Source organism: Orycteropus afer, unplaced genomic scaffold, assembly GCF_000298275.1.
Source record: "Orycteropus afer afer isolate SDZICR_OR568_19922 unplaced genomic scaffold, OryAfe1.0 scaffold00123, whole genome shotgun sequence".
In the NCBI taxonomy this organism is placed as follows: domain Eukaryota; kingdom Metazoa; phylum Chordata; class Mammalia; order Tubulidentata; family Orycteropodidae; genus Orycteropus; species Orycteropus afer.
The window spans coordinates 2,534,806-2,555,413 of NW_006921710.1; the positions used below are offsets into that span (position 1 = coordinate 2,534,806).

Consider the following 20,608-nt stretch of genomic DNA (forward strand, 5'->3'; position numbering starts at 1 on the left):
TCCAACTACTGGTGATTCTTCTTTGTTTCCAACTTTTGCATTCCAGTCACCAGTGATAATTAACACATCCTGATTGCATGTTCAGTCAATTTCAGACTACAGAAGTTGATAAAAATCTTCAATTTCCTTATCTTTGGCTTTGGTGGTTGGTGCATAAATTTGAATAATAGTCGTATAAACAAGTCTTCCTTGTAAGCATATGGATATTATCCTATCACTGACAGCATTGTACTTCAGGACAGATCATGAGACATCCTTTGTGATGATGAATGCCACACCATTCCTCTTCAAACTGCCATACCTGGCATAGTAGATCACATGGCTGTCTGATTCAAAATGGCCAAAACCAGTCCATTTCAGCTCACTAATGCTGTGGATATCAATCTTTATGCGTTCCATTTCCTTTTTGACAACTTCCAATTTTCCTAGATTCGTATTTCGTACATTCCATGTTCCAATGATTAATGGATGTCTGCAACTGTTTCTCTTCAATTTGAGTGGTGCCACATCAGCAAATGGAGGTCTCGAAAGCTTTACCTTATTCATAGGACTAAGGCTGGGTTTACTCAGATGATGTAGCTGTTTCCCAGTCCTATTTGAGAGCCTTCTAATCTAATGGGACTATTCATAAAGTTGTGCGGTTTCTCTGCTATTCATAAGGTTTTCCCATGCCAATTCTTTGAGAAGTGGACGGCCTCTTCCTTCTTCCTAGTCTGTCTCAGTCTGTAAGCTGGGCTGTGATACCTGTGCACCATGTGCAACCCGCTGGGTTTGAAACACCAGTGGCTCAGCCTCAAAACTCAAATCAACACGTCATCACGTTAGGACAAACCGACAGACAAGTATGTCTCCCTTCTAGAAACCTCTCATACCACCTGGGTCCCTGCGGCTGACTCCTCCTCTGTCCAGATTCCTGGGCCTTTTAATCCCTTTTCTCCCACTCTCCCGCCCTGCTGCTTTGGGCATACCTGAGTTCCCTCTCCTCACCTGGATCCCTGCAGCTGACTTCTCCTCTGTCCGGGTTCCTGGCTTTTTATCCCCTTTCTCCCGCTTGCTGCTTCAGGTGTGCCTGAGTTTCCTCTCCTCACCTGGATCCCTGTGGCTGACTGCTCCTCTGTCCGCGTTCCTAGCTTTTAATCCCCTTTATCCCACTCTCCTGTCCTGTTGCTTTGGGTGTGCCTGGGTTCTCTCTCCTTACCTGGTTCCCTGTGGCTGACTCCTCTCACAGTTTAGGAGGCTAAAAGTCAGAATTCAGAGTGCCAGCTCTAGGGGAAGGCTTTCTCTCTCTGTCAGCTCTGGGGGAAGGTCTTTGTCTCTTCAGCTACTGCTTTCTGGTTCCCTGGAAATCTTCATGTGGCTTGGCATCAATCTTCCCCATCTCTGCTTCTGCTATTCTCTCGTTTAATCTTTTACATTTCAAAAGAGAATGACTCAAGACACATCCTACACTAATCCTGCCTCATTCATATAACAAAGACAACCCATTCCTAAATGGGATTATAATCACAGGCATATCAAACCAAAAACCCACTGTAGATTCTGACTCATAGTTACCCTACAGGACAGAGGAGAATTGCCCCGTAGTGTTTCCAAGGCTGTAAATCTTTAAGGAAACATACTGCCTTATCTTTCTCCCATGGAGTAGCTGCTAGGCTCAAACCAGTGACCTTTTAGATAGCAGCCCAACACTTTAACCCCAGTGCTGCCAAAGCTCCTTAATCACAAGCATAGAGGCTAGGATTTACAATAAATATTTGTATGGACACAGCCCAATCTGTAACATTCTACCCTCTGGCCCTCAAAAATCAATATCCTTGCCACATGCAAAACACATTTACCCCATCCCATCTTAAATCAACTCCAAGTCTAAAATCTCATCTTCTGAATCATCTAAATCAAATGAGTGAGACTTTAGGCATATTTCATCCTGGGGCAAAATTCCTCTTCATCTGTGAACCTGTGAAATCTAGAATACAAGTTATCTGTTTCAAAGTACAATAGTAGAACAGGCACAAGGTAGTCATTTCCATCACAAATGGGAGAAATTGGAAGGAAAGAAGGGATTACAGGAGCCAGACAATTCCAAAATTCATCAGAACATTTAATTAGCTCTTAAGTCTTGAAAATAATCCTCTGTTCTTTTGGACCATCCGAGTCATGTACCCTGGATTCTGGGTAGAAGCCACCTGCCCCTAGGCTTCAGCTTTGCCTTCCAGGCCCACTGGGATGGCAACTCTGCTCCCTTAGCTTTGGGTAGCCTCATTTTTCTAGTCCATTTGAGTGGCAACCCCAACACCGTGGCCCTGGGAGTCCTCGTTCTTCTGCCCCCAAGGACATGGCAGCCGCACCCCCTTAGCTTTGGATGGCAGCTCCATCCCCCTGGCACACCATAACTGCAGCCCCACACTCTGAAACCGAGTTGGTGAAGACCCAACTCTGAGATCTAGGAAGCTACAGCCCTACCCTTTGAGATACAGAAGACTGTGGCCTCACTCTTTGGAACCAAGAAAGTCCTGCTTCTCATGCTCCTTCCAACAGTTCTGCTGATCTCAGAGGTGTTCTAGGGATGATCCTTTTCTTTTCTTGGAGTACAACAGCTCCTTTGGCCTGTTTCCTGCCTACAGAATTCCAAGAGGCAGTGTTCTTTCCTTTCATTCTTTCTCCATCCTCTTCAGTCTAAGCTGATAGGTGTGCTGCTGCAGTAGTGTGTTAGACCCATCACTCACAGGCTTAATCTCTTTAATAAAAGACTGTGTAGCCATGTCCTTGGTAAACGTTCTAGGACACATGTCCTTTGTCTATATAATAAAATTTTCCAAATTTTTAAGTTTTGATTACATTTTGCACAATTTATTTTTAAGTCTATCTCATTCCTCTCACATTTTAGTGTAAGTGGGAAGGAGAAACCATGTGGCTTCTTTAAGATCTTGCTTAGAAATCTCATCAGCCAGATAGCCAAGCTCTTCACTTACAAACACTTGAACATAATTCAGACAAGTTCTTTGCCACTATATAAAAAGCATCGCCCTTCTTTCGTTATCCAATCACACATTCATCATTTCCTTTTAAAGTCTCACCAGAAGCACATTTTAACGTTCATATTTCTAGCAACATTTTGTTGCCGGTGCCACTGTATATATTCTCTAAGATGATACTGTCTCTCTATAGCTCTCTTCTCTTCTTTCCTGCTTCTGAGCCCTCATCAGAATCACCTTTGACATCCATAATTCTACCAACTTTCTCTTCAAGGCTTTTACTATTAGGCACTTTAAAACTCTTTCAGCATCTACTCATTACCCAATTCCAATATCCTTCCACATATTTGGTATCTGTTAGAGCAGCAGCTCACTGTTCTGGTACCAAATTCTATCTTAGTTATCTAGCTAGTGCTGCTATAACAGAAATACCACAGGAAGGTGGTTTTAACAAACAGAAATTTATTTTCTCACAGTTTAGTAAGCTAGAATTCTAAGTTAGGGTTCAGGCTCTTGGGAAAGCCTTTCTCTCTGTCATTTCTGGAGGAAAGCCCTTATCTCTTTGAGCTTCTGTCTCTGAGTAATCTTGCTGTGGCTTGAATTAATCTTCCTTCATCTCTGTTTCTCTTCTTTGTTTGCTTAATCTCTTTTATATCTCAAAAGAGATTGACTCATGGCATATCCTACACTACTCTTGCCTCATTCACATAACAAAGACAAACCACTCCCAAACGGGATTATACCTACTCTGGACTTATTAGCATTGTTAAGTTCCAAACACGAGGTCACTATGTGAAAATTGGCATTATGTGAAAATGCAGGATAACCACATCAGATTACAAAATGGAAGATAACTACATCATTATATAACTGCCAAACCAGTGAGAATTATGGCCCAGTCAAATTGACATGTAACTTTAATTATCACAGCCAGCATTACTCTCACTTTGCACCGCACTGTTCATTACTGTTAGATACACGTTGTTAATCCACAAATTAGCTGGATGATACATTTTTTTTTATATTGTCATAAATGGATAACAACATAGACTGTAAGTTATGTATAAGTGTATATTCACAGGCATAGAGGCAAGAATTCACAACATATATTTTTGGGGGCACAATTCAATGCATAACACCCAGACTACCCTGGGAAAAAAGCAATAAACAATTAAAAATGAAAATATAAAAAGTATGATAAAAAAGGAGAAATGCTACAACAAATCTATTTCAAAGAGTACCTTGAAAATAGAAGGGTCAGGTTTTTCTCTACTTTGTCACACTTTATCAGCACCACGTGTTGAAATACAAAAACACATGCACACTTATTCTAGGGATGTGTACTTTAAACGCTATTACAAAACTGAGTTGTTAAGATTATGAAGCACTAAGATGTTATACCTAGGCTCACTCTTAGTTATCCTTAATAAACTTTTAACAGAGTAAATATTCATCCTATTGTTGTCAAAGTAGTCAATTACTTGTTCTTTCACTTCAACATTTTAAAGGGCTTTAAAAAAGAGAGATATAGCTACATTTTACTTTGATAAATCTAATCATTATAATCTATCTTTACATATATTCATATATGATAGCTATGTGGGTACAAATTTTGATGTTTATAATTATTATTTTTAAAGTGAAGCCAATATCTTTAAATGTCTATAAGAAAAAAACCATGAACCAATGGAATTATTCTTCAAACAAATCATCCTTTATCAAAGATCAGCTCAGATCAACCATTTGAAAGAAACAAAGCTTGATCAAAGGTAAACTGAAATAATCAAGAAGTGTTCTCAGTATGAGTTAATGGCTAAAATATCTCAGAAATAATCAGATCTATTTCTTTCACCATAAGCTGGATTTTCCCATCTTATATAATATTCTGCTTTTCAGTGGCTTTTCTTAGTCTTCCATACACTAGGAATCTGGACAAATTCCACAACTCTCTAATGCGTAATTCTTTCCCTTGAAAAGTTCACAATAACCACAAATACCATCTTGGTCTAAATAGCATACCAAGGCCCCAAGGTCACTATCAAGACAGGAAAGTGGGTAAGCTTGTTTTTGACTGTTAGGATGGCCTGAGATAAATAAGAAATTCCTGGAACAGGCACATTGACAGAGAGACCAACATGGAAAAAAGAGAACGCCAGTAGACTGTGGAAAACCCACAAGGTCTGTAGCTTCTATTTTTGCCACTGGACTAATTATGGGCAGCACACAATAACTACTTGAATAATAATGGTCCTCACAATCTCCATATTTAAGTTGATGAAATGTCATTCAGCTTTTCTCCATGCCACAGAGGAGGCTGGTTGGACCAAACGGATCATGGCTACAGGATATGTAGAGCAAAATAAGGCCCAGGCATATTGTAAGAGCTGGGCTGTGCAGGAGAGTGGGTAGGAAGCAGCCCTTTGAACTGTGAACACAGATTTGGGCTAAAGAGAAATGTGGCCCTCAAACACAGTATGGAAGAGAAGCTGGGCAGATAGAGCCGTTGCCTTTTATAAGACTGTTTTCATGCAAAAAGCAAAAGAAGAGAAATGCCTAGAGAGAAGAAGCGAAGGAAAAGATAGTCAATGTCAAGATCATCACGGAGTTATCTGAATTTGGCATTAGTCCCAAAGTGTCAACTCCAAAACACCAAGAGCATTAAAAAAAAAAAAAGAAGAAGAAGAAGAAAAAAATCAAATTATACACTCTAATATGTAACCCATGTAGATTTACACATGGCAAAATGCAAACTGGGTATGTATCACTAAGATAGACTTCAAAGGTTTATGTAGCAACTGTCATTGGCAGCTGAGGAGGCAAATCTCCTGAAAACCCAATTGCATACACATGATTGTCTTACATTCCCCTTATAACCGAAGGCTTCTGCAGAAAAAATTTTATACTGTGGCAGCAGCAATGCTGCACCCTACAGGCAGCTCATCTCTATTACAGAATAATTTACTAGTTCAAAAAAAAAAAAAAAAAAAAAATGGAAAAGAGTAACATACCCCATTGTTGCAGAGGGGGTTGTAGGATTATTCTTCAATTCCTGCACATTTACCACTTGAGGGACATTCTTCAAAGTTGATTCAGTCAAGGTACTTATAGCTGTTTAAATACAAGAGAGAGAGGTATGTTACTTCCAGTGAAGGATCAGAAATTACAGCCATATGTAAATGAATAACCAAGCCATGAACTCAAGTAGACTGCAACCTACTACATAAAGGAACTCTACCACAGGCAGTTCTGCAGCAGTGCTCAGTGGAACACTTGGCTTTATCCATTAACAAAGTCATGGAATAAACCTCCATTCAATTTAATCCAATGCAACAGTGTAGGGGAAAAGAATTTCCTGTCAGCTTTTTCTAGAGCAGAGATACCTGCCACATTGTCGGCTCATCTTGGAAAGGGGCAGCAAGAGCTAGAGGATGAAGAGCATTCAGACTAAGGGTGTTTGCCATTCATTTATTCACTTTTTTCACATGGGTTTATTATGAGTCAAGCTCTGGGTTAGGTGCTGAAAAAAGTATCTGAAATAAAGTTTCTTCTCTCAAAGGGCTTACTGCTTAGTGAGACAGACAGACAGATATGTGAGCAAAATGTGGAAAATGGGGCTTGGACAAGAAAAGGGAAAGAGACCAAGAGGCCTAAATAAGGGAATGGCAACAAGGATAGATTTGGCACCACTTAACTGTCTTAGGCTAGTCAACTTTTCAACTTTTACTTTTCTTTTCTTATATTATACTTTAAAACTCAATTTCAAAAGATTTAATGACATTTTACAGTTAACTAGTAAGAAAACTGAACAGCCACATTACAAGGATTGTAATAAAATCATGAAACAAAATGTGTATGAACCCTTGAATCTAAAACAAATTTGCTCTGTAAACTTTCACCCAAATCACAATTAAAAAAAGAAAAGACAGAAAGCAAGCCTGAGCAAAGCTTTTAGATCTCTTCTGACTGTATTTCTGAGAAAAGTAGAAACCTGCATCCCTAGGTAGATCTGTGGTGGCTCTTTTTCATTCCCTCTTTCAGAGAAGTAACCAAGGACATCTTGCCTATGACTACACATATTTCATCTTTTACATTCAAAGGTCCTACTCCCTTGAAACTTTTGCTTCTAAAATGATAATAGAGATCACACTACCTTTTGCTGACAGCAGAACAATCCTAAGTCCTGGCATATTTAAGTTTACAAATAATCAGCTCAATCAGCTTTATTTTGGGCCTGTTCAGCACAATGTCTGGATTCTGCTTGGTCCAAATAATATTAAAAGGGAACACCAAAGGTTTCTATTTTCATAAGGCTCAAAAGTACCTTAGTTATCTTGCTTATGATCTTCAGTATCTATTTTAGATGCCTTCATAAAGGTTTTAATAAACCTTTCTTCTATTTACCGTGGCATAATCATAATTCGTTTTTGTCTAAATTAAACCACATCTTTTTACAAAACTGTCTAACTTGATAGATGTTCTAAGCAGTGCTAAGACTAAAAATTAATTTTATTAATCTAAAACTAAAATATTTTGCTTACACTAAGGTTTGTCAATCTTGGCATTACTGGTATTTTGGACTGGATAAACCTTTGTTGTGCATGGTAAGATTTTTTGCAGCATCGTTGGGTCAGCAGCACCAGTCCCACCCCTACACTCACCACAATGGACACAACCAAAAATGTTCGTTTTGCTGAATGTTCCCTGGGTAGGGCAGGGAAGCAAAATCACCCCGGTTGAGAACCACTGGCTTATACATATTGAACAAGTGATACCTGAAGCCCTGAGGTCAACTATGTATATGGCTAAATCCTAAGGTAAAAAACTAGTTAACAACAAATCACTGACAAAATGTTAGTGCTGATCAGCTCATTAGAGCATCCCTGATAAGGGCCAAGTCTGCAATTTTAAGAAAAAGCTGTATTGCAATAGAAAGAGCACGGGGCTTGGAATGTGGGCTCTGCCATCTAATTGGTCAGGTAACCTCAGGTATTTGGCAAGGTACTTTACCTCCGCATTGTTGTTGTTATGTGCCGTTGAGTCGGACCTGACTCATAGCGACCCCTCCTTGGGTTTCTGAGGCGGTATCACTACAGTAGACTGCCCCACCTGCCTTCTGAGGAGTGGCTGATGGGTTTGAACTGCCAGCCTTCTGGTTAGCAGTCAAGTGCCTTAGGCACTAGACCTCTGACATTAGATTACTCAAAAGTAAAATGGGCATACCAATACCTACCTCACAGGGCTACTGGGATCCTTAAGACACTATTGGAGAGATACTCCTAATGTTATTAGATAATCTAATCACAAACATTAATTTCTGGGCTCAAAGCAGAAAGTATTCAAAAGGAGAGATTATCAACTTGATTAAAAAAAAAAAAATTCCCATTTAATTTAATGTGGCAGATCTAACATTGCCCCTTAAAAGCCAAGTTTCAGACCTACTCCCTGCCTTCTTGGAATTCTGGCCCCAAAAAGTGGAATGGGCTATCATATCAGTCTTTTCTTCTAAAGGGCAGCAAAGAGATCCAGCTGTTTCTTGTTACCTATTAGCTCATAAGCAGGCTCTGCAAAGGTGTGGGGTGAGTTTTTACCCGGCGCCTGACTGGCCATCTGCCGTCTCAGGGCTGCAGCAGCAGCTGCCTGGGGAGCTGAGATGGTGTGGGAAGAACCAGGTGCACCATGTTTCACGGTTTTTGTTGCAAGCATTGTGCTATCTGCCCCTTGGGGAATAATTTTGCTAGCAGATGTAGACACTGAGGGAAAAAGAAAAATAAAGTAAGAGAATGGGTCAGAGAAAAGGAATATACAAAACTTATAATGGTAAATGTTGGATGTTAGAGTACAGGCAAAACACCGAAATTAAAATTTCTTAAGAATTAAGGTGGCAAAGTACAAGAAAATGACAGGCTGACACCTGTAGCTTTCAAAGATGACCAGGCCAAGTCACTGGTCCATTTTTACTATTAGCTGAAATACTCTACATGATCATTCCCTCTGACACTGATCAAGACATAACCTTTAGGTCAATACAGAGCAATTCCCTGCTCTCCTTTCATAAAATCTGTTCAGTTTGGTATGTCACACTCATAAGTATTTGTTCTCTGCTATAAGTCACCTGCCATGAAAAATTCTGACACTCTGAACTGCAAATGTGAAAGTACAATATAAGTCCACTTCCGTGAGCCAGTCCTAGTGAGAAGTACTGTGACTGGTGAGTTTTGAGGCAGAATATGGCTACAAGTAAGACTGAAATGAGCTAGGATTTGAAAGGCATGTGTCGATATTGATTTATACTTCTGCAAACTAACAGCCTCCTTCTTTTACTCCTGAAACAGATCTGTTTTTAAAAAGTCAGGCTGGACTCAACACTAAAGCTGTTTTGTATAACCTCAAAGTCTCTTCCTTATCATGTCCTACCAAGTTCTTTCAAAGGGAACACATATCTTTTGAATTATTTTTCTAATTTTCAGAATATTAGTCAAAATGGGCTGGAACCAACAATCTTACTGGCACAATAATATAAAACTCAGCTATAGTTTCTTCATTAATCAGAAATCTAACAAGGAATAAATGATCGTTTCCTTTCTCATTCATTACTTACTTGAAGTTTCTCCCACACCAGGTGAAGAACCATGAATTAGATGAGATTTAGCAAAAGGAGCTGCCTGGGGCAAGAGACTGGGCTGGATGGAGGGCGTGCGAACCACGGGGGCATGTCTGGGGACTTGGACCACCACATCCTCATCTTTACAAGACGCTCGCAAATCTTCACTTTCCAAAGACTGGGAAATGGATGACGTTGAGCTGACTTCATCCAAATCTTCATAATATTTCTGAGACAGGAAGGCTGACCGAGAAAGACTGGCTACAAAGCCCAAAACAAAACACAATTCAGACAACTCAAAGCAAGTCCAATGCTATGTAATTTTCACTGTTGATAGAGAAATATCCAATTTGTAAAACAATTTAATTATTACTTATTTAAGTGGAAGCAGCTGCTGCACAACGTGAACAAAAATGGTTTGGGGTCTTTACTCAAATGGGGCTTTGAAAAACCGAGCTGTATAGAATAACATTTTGACTGTCAAATAAAAGTATCTGAAGAAAATGAGAGACAGAATGAGTGCCAGTGTAAAGCAGGAAACTTTGTATCCTCACCAGAAGTTTTCACAGGTATAATAATAATATATCAGAAAAATAATAGACAACCTTCCACACTGGGGGTGAGGGACAGCCACACCACTGCTGTCGCTTTACAACAATAAACTTCTAAGAACAAGCCTAATATGAACTGGAAAAGGCAGAATCCTCAGTCCCGAGCGTTCTCAAACTCCATCCATAACCATCAGCACCACCAGTAAAATTCCAGATAAATCTCAGGCTTCTTCTGAATCAAATAATCAGGCCCCCAAAAATAAAATCACTGAGTTTAATCCTGGTCTTCTCTCTCTCTTTTTTCCCTTTTATAAACTACAAAGTAAAACTTGAAGCCATAATACTTTCAAGCATGAATTGCAGAATTCTGTATATTGTTACTGCCTGTATATTGGCAAAAAAGCAAAAAACCTCACCCATATTACAATAAAATATAAAAAATTAAAAATAAATAAATAAAAATGTGGAATCTAAGGGTTTGACAAGGAAAGGGATTCAACTCAAATCAAATGGATGACAAAGAACGAAGTAAAACAAACTTGTCCTTGCTCCTACCACTCAAGCTCTATTTAAAACAACTGTAATTACTGACCTGCTATCCAATAGGCACATCATATTACAAGGTTTTATTTGTCATCATGTAAATGTAATCTACACAAATGCAACTGAAAACCAATGGTACATGCTAGAGCTATGCTTTCCCATCTGCCAGCCATAGCTAGCATAGCTGTATGAAGCTATTTAAAGTAATTAAAACCTCAATTCCTCAGTTGCACTAGCCACATCTCAGGTGCTCAACAGCCACATGTGGCTAGTGGCAACAATACTGGACAGCAAATACATTTTTTGCAGGTAAATATGCAGCAGGGTCACTTAGAAATGCCACCCATAACCATCAGCAGTGCCAGTAAAATTCAGAACTTACTTCTGAATAAATGTTTCTATGTTGCACAAAGTTATTATCCCATTTAATCTTCACAATTATTCTGTAAACTAGAAATCGCTACTATCTGACCTTATGGTTAATGCTTAAAAAAGTTAAGTAATTTGCCCAAGGTCTTGAAGTTTGAAAATTGTAGAGCCAGAATTTAAACCCAGGTGTCATCTAAATTAAAAGACTATGTTCTGAACAACAGTCTAATATGTAAGACTGAACCCTATGCTAGGCAGAACTTAAGTTTCCATGAACTTCATCCACTCGCACTAAGGCTATGGTTATGCTATGTTAGATTGGAAAAGAGAATTTGCAAATGTAACTAAGGTTACGAACCAAATGAATTTAAAATAGGAAGATTATCTTGGATTATCCAGGTGGGCCAACGTAAAATCACACGAACCCTTAAAAACTGAGAAAACAAAGCAAAAGGTGAAGTCAGAAGTTTGAAGCACAAGGATTCAACATGCTATTTGTTGTTTGAAGAGAAGTGGGGGACACACGTTAAGGAAACAAAGATCTCACTCCTACAACTACATGGAATTGAATTCTGCCAACAACCTGAATGAACTTGGAAGTGCAGTCTTTCCCAGAGCCTCCAGGTAACAGCCCAGTCTAGTCAACAAACTTCATTTTAGCCTGTGGAGCCACAAAGCTCTCCACAATTTCTCTAAAGTCCTAGCCCCTGAGACTAAGAAGGAACAAAAGATAACTCAAGAGTCATCACCCTCAAGGACCTATTAGAGAGAAACTGCCTTAACTATGCAACTGCCAAGGTCTGATATAACCTGGGGTTTTTCTCAGTTTCCTTTCTTCATCTTTCTGATGCTACTCACTAGTTTTGCATGGAGATTAAAAGATACAATGGTCATGCTAATTGTCAAATGACAGGAGCCTGTGCTGCTCACCTAGCCCAAAGATGGTGCCTACACAACTGATATGGATGGCACGCACCCTCCTGCAATTAAGGATGCAGTGACCTTCCAGGCATCAGAAAGGAAGCCCTACTAAATTTTAAAGAATTTGATTCTGCTTAAACTCTAGTTCAGATTAGGAAAAATAGAAAGCCACATTAAAAAAAAAAAAAAAAAGGGGAGCTCTGGTGGCAAAGTGTTTAGGGCATTTGACTGCTAACCAGAAGGTTGGAGGTTCAAACCCACCAGCCACTCCTTGGAAGGAAGATTGGGCAATCTACTACCATAGAGGTACCATCTCAGAAACCCAAGGAGGGGTCGCTGTGAGTCAAACCAACCCATATTAGGAGGAGGAAAAAAAAAAAAGACAAAAATCATACGCTTCTCTAAATAGATGCAAAGAAAGTATTTGGTAAAATCCAGTATCTATTCAAGATTTAAAAACAAAATAAAAACCCCTTAGCAAGTTAGGAATAAAAGGCAACTTTCTTAATCCGATAAAGGTTATCTACAGAAAAGAGCAGCAACTCTCACATCTTATGGTGAACTATAAAAAATGGTTGCTTTGAGATCAAGGCAAAGATGCCCACTCATCACTTTTACGGGACATTGCATTGGAGGTCCTAGCCAGGGCATAAGGGAAGAAAAATAAATAAAAGATAAGGACTGGAAAGGCAAAAACAAATAGTATGCATGGATATAACTGTTCACATATAAAGTCCAAGAAATACCTACAAACACATTATTAGAACACATGAGTTTAGCCAAAATGCTGACTATAGTCAATATATAAAAATCAAATGCATTTTATATACCATTTCCAACATAAAATAAAACATAAAATGAAATTTACAAAGACAGATTCACCTTTAAAAGAGCATCAAAAACATTAAATTCTTAGGAATAAATCTAACAAAAGATGTGCATATTTTCTATGCAAAAAACATTAAGAGAACTTAAAGAAGACCAAAATAAATACAGGAATTTATTATGTTTAGGAATTGAAAGACCAACATTGTACAAATGTCAATTCTCCCAAATTGATCTAGAGATTTGATGTAATCCCAAACAAAATCTCAATTTTTCTCTGGTGGACAGAATTTAAAAAGGCAATTCTAATATTAATATAGAATGTAAAGCACTAAGAAAAGCCAAACACTACAGAAGTTAGCAAACTACAACCATAGAACTACTGTCTATTTTGTTATAAAGTTTTATTAAAACACAGAAATACCATTAATCTGCATATTGTCTATGGCTGCTTTCTCATTGCAATGACAGGGTCAAGTAGGCACAACAGGAATGATATGGCTACAAGCCTAAAATATTTACTATCTGGCCCTTTAAGCAAAAGTTTGCCAACCCCTGTTGTACATTATAGAACTTTCTGTGATGATGAAATGTTCTAAATTTGTACTTCCCGTTACAGTAGCCACTAGCAATGTATGCTTACTAAGCACTTTAAATATGGTTGTTGTTGTTGTTATGTGCCGTCGAGTCGGACATGACTTATAGTGACCCCTCCTTGGGTTTCCGAGGCGTTATCACTACAGAAATAGATTGCCTAACCTTCCTTCTGAGGAGTGGCTGCTGGGTTTGAACCACCAGCCTTCTGGTTAGCAGTTAAATGTGGTTAGTGCAACTAAAAAACCTAATTTTACTTTTATTTAATTTTAATTACAATAGCCACATGTGGCTTAGTGACTACTGTACCAGACAACACAATCCTAGATTCTAGAAAAAGAACAGTATTGAGATTTATTTTAATACTGGTCAATGAGGACAGTGTCGTGTTAGTGCTTTCCAATCACTGTATGAGATAACAGATTTACAACAAAGGTGGCCCTGTGAAGCAATAAAGAGAGGAGTCTTTTCAACACTACTGGGACAATCAGATATGTAAATGGAAAAAAATAACACGAGCCATATTTTATTCCACACACAAAGACTGACTCAAGATAGAATAAACAAAATGTGGTATATCTATACAATGGAATACTAATCAACAATAAAAAGGAATGCAGTGATGATAAATGGTACACATCATGGACGAATGTCAAAACAATTAGACTAGCAAAAGAAGGCAAACCAAATGCCCCCCTATTGTTCTATTTATATATAATTCCAGAAAAAGTAAATCTACAGAGAAAGCAAGCAGATTAGTGGTAGCCTGGGTCTGGGTCTGGGTCTGGGAATTGACTGAGTGCAAACAAGCACAAGAAAACTTTTTGAAGTAATGGAAATATTCTAAAACTAAAATGTGATGTTGGTTGTACAAGTCTGTAAATTTACTGAAAATCATCAAACTGTCCCCTTATAAGAGGTGATTTTTAGGACATACATATAAATTGTACACCAATAATAAAGTTTTTTTTTTTTTTAAATCAATTCCACATAGAGATCTAAACATGAAAGGCAAACATTAACATCTCTAAAAGATAAGAAAGGTTCATACTCTTGTTATTCAGAGATAGGAAAGAATTTCTTAAACAGGATACAAAAAGTACTAACTGTAAAAGAAAAAGCTGATAAATCTGACGATATTAAAATTAAGAACTTTTATTTATCAAAAGCCATCATTAAGAGTAAAGTGGCAACAAAGTGAATATCTACAATCTACATAACTAACAAAGGGTTATTATCCAGAATACACAACATTTTTGCAAATCCACAAGTCAGATTACCCGATAGAAAAATGGGCAAAAGATTTAATCAGGTATTCATAAAAGAAGATCTCTAGGATCAAATTTACAACTCAAAAAAAACTCACTGCCGGTCAAGTAGAATCAATTTATAGAGACCCCTCCTTGGGTTTCTGAGACGGTATCTCTAGGGAAGTAGATCACCTAGTCTTCCTTCCGAGGTGTGGTTGGTGGGTTTGAACCACCAGCCTTCTCGTTAGCAGTCAAAATGCCTCAGACACTACACCACCAGAGCTCTCAGCAACTCAAAAGATTCAGGGCGTCAAATCAGTTCAAAACAATTCAGGTCACAGCTGACGGAGAAAAGGGCAGTATATGCGTTATACAGCAACCTAATCTCTTGTGCATTGGGTTGTGACCCAAGTAGGAAACAATCCAAAAGATAAAACAATCTAAAGATATCAGCTGACTGACACATTGAAAGTAGCATGGTTGTCCACCATTTTTGAACAGGGCATCTCTGCCTGCTTCCTACTTGCGTCAAAACCTGCATGTAAGAGATGTGGTTGCTATGCAACACATATGCTGCCCTTGTTTCCATCAGCCATGATGAAGTGGTTCAAAGCCCTGGAAAGATCAGACAGCCTCAAGGGGTGGTGAGTTTATGTTAATGGGGGAGGATGAGAATGGTTGCACGACCCAAAGAATGTAATCAATGAAGAACCATAACTATGTCACTGAATTGTATGTACATGTAGAAAATTGAACTGGTGTTATGTTTTTGTTATGTATATTCTCAACAGCAACAAAAAAACAAAGTATTAAAAAAAAGAAATCCAAATGGTTAATAAAACCTATAAAAAGGTTCTACTCAGATGGCTGAAAACAAAGACTAGCAATAATAAGTTTGACAAGAATGAGAACAACTAGGGCATTCACATACTGATGGTAAAGTATAAAATTGGTACAACCACTTTGAAAAAAAAGTGTGTGGTGGAATCTACTAAAGCTTAGCATATAAACGAGAGTATAAGCCAACCATTCCTCTCTAGCTATGTACCCAACTAATAGGGTAAAATGTGCCCCAAGAGAAATGGACAATAGTTTTCAGAACAATATTCTTTGTAACAATGAAATAGCAAATGTCCACCAACAGGAGAATGGATAAATAATTGCAGTACAGTTACAGAATGGAATATTATACAGCAATAAAAATGAACAAATAACAATACACACAATAACATGGATGGATCTTAGAAACCTAACGTGGAACAAGAGAAGCCTATCCATCCGCCTATCCAGAGAACATAGGAATGAACTTATGTAGTACACAAAGATTTAAAAAAAAAAAAAAAAAAAACAGACAAAGCTAAACTATGTTGTTTGGAGATGCATGCTTAAATAGTAAAAGTGTAAAGAAAAGCAAAGATAAAAGAAACTAACGAGAATAATAATTCAATATAATTCAATATAATCTTGGATTGGATCCTAGATTAAAAAAAAAAAAAAGAATTACCATATAGGACATAATTGAGACATTAGCAAATTTTTGAGTATGGATTGCATATCAGATAAAAGTAGTCTGTATGTTAAATTTCCATAATTTGGAAACTGTACTATGGTTGTATAAGAGAATGTCCTAGTTTTTAGAGGATACTTGCCAAAATAGTTAGGAGTAAAGGGTACTATCTTTAACTTCGTCTCAAAGAGTTTAGCAAAAATAGTAACAACAATGTGTGTGTATGAAGGGAGAGGAAAAAAAAAAAGCAATTGTGGCAAAAGATGACAATGGTAAATATGGGTGAAGGGTAAGTAGAAGTTCACTGTAATTGTGGCAAAAGATGACAATGGTAAATATGGGTGAAGGGTAAGTAGAAGTTCACTGTATTATTCCAGCAACTTTTCTGGAGTTCTGAAATTTTCAAAACAATCAACTGAAAATAACAAAAAGTCAAAAGGAAAAAAAAAAATCAAAGGCATAACTATGACCTAAGTCTACATATTGGTATCGCTGGGGCTGGAGGGAAGGCTAGGGATTGCAAGAGAGGCTTCTAGGGAGCAGGCAATGTTCTTTTTCTTAACCTGGATAGAGGTTACATAGACATATATTTTTATCACCTGTACAATGTGTACTATTTTAGCCCCAGGGTTACAGGTGAGGAGAGACAACTCAGGGACGCCCAAAGCAGCAGGCCAGAAGAGTAGAAGAAAGGGGAGTAAAAGCCAGGAAGCCGGACAGAAGAGCAGTCAGCCCCAGGGATACAGGTGAGGAGTGACAACTCAGGGATGCCCAAAGCAGCAGGCCAGAAGAGCAGGAGAAAGGGGATTAAAAGCCAGGAAGCCAGACAGAGGAACAGTCAGCCACAGGGACCCATGTGGGAGTGATACGAGAGCTCTCCAACAACAAGACAAACTGGTCTGTAGGTTTGTCCTACTGTGGTGACACATAGATGTGAGTTTTGAGGCTGAGCCTCTGGTGTTTAAAACCCAGCAAAATGCACCTGGTGCACAGGTAACAGCCCAGCTTATAGACTGAGACAGACTAGGAAGAAGGAATAGACTGTCCACTCCTCAAAGAATTGGCCAGGGAAAACCTTATGAATAGCAAAGAAACACTGTTTGGTACATTACCGCGCAGCTTTAGGAATAGTCCGTTTAGGCTAAAAGGCTCTCAAAATAGGACTGGGAAAGAGTTGCAACATCTGAGTAAACCCAGCCTTACTCATATGGATAAGAGAAAGCTTTTGAGACCTTCATTTGCTGATGTGGCACCACTCAAATTGAAGAGAAACAGCCACAGACATCCATTAATCATCGGAACATGGAATGTATGAAGTATGAATCTAGGAAAATTGGAAGCTGTCAAAAAGGAAATGGAACGCATAAAGATTTATATCCTCGGCATTAGTGAGCTGAAATGGCAGTATCACTACGGAAGTAGAAGTAGAAGTAGATTGCTCAATCTTCCTTCCAAGGAGCATAAGATTAAATTAAATTTCCTTCAGCTGTTTTAATTACCAACAGACATTTATTGTTGGTATAAAAGAAAAAACAATCTTAAGACCAAAATTCAAAGAAAAAAGCAGATATGAGCATTAAAGCTAAGCATGCTTTTTTTTAAAAAAGAAAATTGAGGCAATTATGTAGCTAATTCAATGGCAAAAAAAATTATTTTCATAAGTTATGTGGCTTTTTTCCAATAAGTGTTTTTATCTATTATCACCAAAAAGATTTTTCTTCTTTTTTAAGAAAGCTTTGTCCAAAAGCAACTTTACTCAAAGCCCCATACAAAACAGAAAAATAAAGCTTCTCTGGCTAAAGCAGAGGCTAGGATCCTTATAGCTAGCTCAGCCTCCCAAGTCCTTGGCAATCACTGCCATGTAACAGAGACTACAGAAAACATAGTTTAAAAAGACAAAACAACTACCTTTAGCTGCTTCATTGATAGGTGTAAACTGCTTCTTATTCCAATATCCAGACAAAGGAAAACACACATCCTTTTCTACCCTACCCCACATACTGTGCTTTATGTAAAAAAAATTCAGGACTAGTTTTCTTTACCTGGAGCAGTGGATCTTACTGGTGGGATCTTCCTCTTGGCCAAGAAGTTTCTCAGTTGTGCCTGTTTCACTGGGGACAGTTTAGCTGCAAGAAATTCATGAACTCATAAATGCTTAAGATTTGGTTCTTAAGATGTCAGTAGATGGAAAAGAACAAAGAGAGCTTAAAGTGCAAGAAAAATGCATTTACCTGGTATTTTAGGCAAGGGTTTGGCTTGAGATTCTATGGTGGTTTTCAACAAGGCATTACGCAGACTTTCAAGGTCACTGTCAAAACTGAAATAGGATAGTGTTACATACCAACAAGCCATGATCTGAGAAATCTAAGGGTGTGGGGAGCACATTATCCTCCCAATATAAATGCAAGAGATGAGAGCAACCCCAGTATGGAAACATGCGATCTAATCAAGAGATGTACTCAATCTCAGAGGAGAGAAAGCAATCTCGGCATTATATACCACCCCTACACCAAACACAACAGCAACAGTGCTTCAGGAGAATGGGCAATTAAAATCTACACATTTGTCCTAAAAGTAGAAACACACCACCACCTTGGCAAAAGCCAGAATTTGAAAGCTTCCATACTCAGGCAAAATGATAAATTTTGGGCAAGGAAGACAAGTCAGTCAACCTTATCCTATCAGTTAATTTTTAGTAACAACACTACTATTACTATAGAATCTGCTATCATCTAATGAGCAACTATTTCATCAGGCACAATACTTGGTGCTTTCCAGACTTAATTCAACTCTCTAACAATTCCACAAGTCAGGTATTGTCACTCATTTTTTAAGCAAAGAAACAAAAGACAAAGAAGGTAAGGAACCTGACCAGGATCCCCACAAGCGGTAGACAGCACATTCAGTTTCAAACCCACATGTGAATCGTTCTAAGACTACCTGACATTACTCTCCAAACATTAATTTATTCATTCAACCAACTTTATTGAGTATAAGAGGTATCAATAGGTCCATTCTCTTCACAAACCTGTGAGTGCTGCTCTGGGAAGAAACAGCTGAGGGAAGATTCCACTGGGAAGTCTGGTTATAAAGACGGAGCTGCTGGAGACTGTTCACCAGGTGATTCAACCTTTTCCTCTGCTGGTTAATGATTTCCCGGTTGTTGGCTAGGGTGTTAAACAGTGTCTCTCGCTCTGGCACAAGCAGGCGCCTGTTAACAATAATGAGAAAAGAATTTAACACGAATGGTTTAAGTAAAAGAATCCCTCCACAAAAACAAAAAACAAAAAAGCAACCTTACATCTCTAACAGTGAAAACAACAAAATGAGAAACTAAGAGTAGATAAGAAATTACTACAAGACAAAAAGAGATGAAAGTCTAATGAGAACAAAACCTAATAAGGAAAGAGCAGCCTAGGATATGCAGAACAGATGTGTAGCGAAGGACAGCATAAATGAGCCAGGCAAAAACCCAGAAGCCTCCAGGAAAATCAGGGCAAGAATGAGATGAGCATCAAATACAGAAGGGGAAAAACCATCCCGCTATATATTAGGATATGTGTATTTTTTTATACGGAAATTATATGCAAGAAACAAACAAACAAGGATTCACTGGAAGCCTACAGGAGTCAGTGGTTTCTCCAGATAATTATCAAGAAATAGTGGACTAAACACACAACTTGGTGTTTGAAAGGGAATCTACATGAAAGACCTAAAGCAATAAAGAGGTAACTATAGTTGCCTCTGGTAGCATAGTGCCTAAGGCACTTGACTGCTAACCAGAGGCTGGCGGTTCAAACCCACCAGCCACTTCTCGGAAGGAAGATGAGGCAATCTACTTCCATAGTGATACTGCCTCGGAAACCCAAAGAAGGGTCGCTATGAGTTGGGTCCGACTCGAAGGCAAATAACAACAACAACATAGTTGCCTCTGGGAGTTAGGGCTAAGAGTATAAAGGGATGAGTCAAGAAGCTTCTGCTTTTCATTATAAATCTTTGAGTATCATTTGATTTTTAAAAAACTAGAACAGAATTTTAGAAATAGAATGACTGGGTCAAAGACAATGAATGTTTGTAGTGTTTTACATACATGCCGATAAATCATCTTTTATAAAAGACAGCAGTATCTACTTCAACCCAGAGTATATGAAAGATCATGCTCACTTTTGTTTTTTCTTTTGTTCCAGATGCCGATCCCACTCCAAGTCTAGAACATCATTTACATCTTGGACAGCAAATTTCACATATTGATGAAGACGTCGAATTTCCTACAAGAAAAATATTAAAAGAGAAAACTCACTTTTCCAGGAGGTTGGGGGAAGATACATCAAAACAGTTAAATATAATTTGGAAATATTTTTAAATTGAGAACCATAATGAACAAGGAAAACAGAGTTTGTAAGTAATCATTAAAACTATGTAACAAGGAGGCGGGGCAAGATGGCGGACTAGGCAGAAGGATTGCACAGACC

General features: G+C 38.3%; 1 protein-coding gene across 1 annotated transcript in view; it reads right to left on the bottom strand.

The window, feature by feature from the left end:
- The window catches only part of NUP214 (nucleoporin 214), a 129,275-nt gene that overhangs the window by 48,653 nt on the left and 60,014 nt on the right, over positions 1 to 20,608 (bottom strand). Inside the window, exons 18-24 of the mRNA XM_042781459.1 lie at positions 20,301 to 20,404; positions 19,165 to 19,347; positions 18,368 to 18,453; positions 18,179 to 18,262; positions 9,574 to 9,837; positions 8,564 to 8,725; positions 5,984 to 6,083 (exon numbers count right to left, since the gene is read on the bottom strand). Coding sequence (XP_042637393.1) covers positions 5,984 to 6,083; positions 8,564 to 8,725; positions 9,574 to 9,837; positions 18,179 to 18,262; positions 18,368 to 18,453; positions 19,165 to 19,347; positions 20,301 to 20,404 — 983 coding nt within the window. The remainder of the gene's footprint in view (positions 1 to 5,983; positions 6,084 to 8,563; positions 8,726 to 9,573; positions 9,838 to 18,178; positions 18,263 to 18,367; positions 18,454 to 19,164; positions 19,348 to 20,300; positions 20,405 to 20,608) is intronic.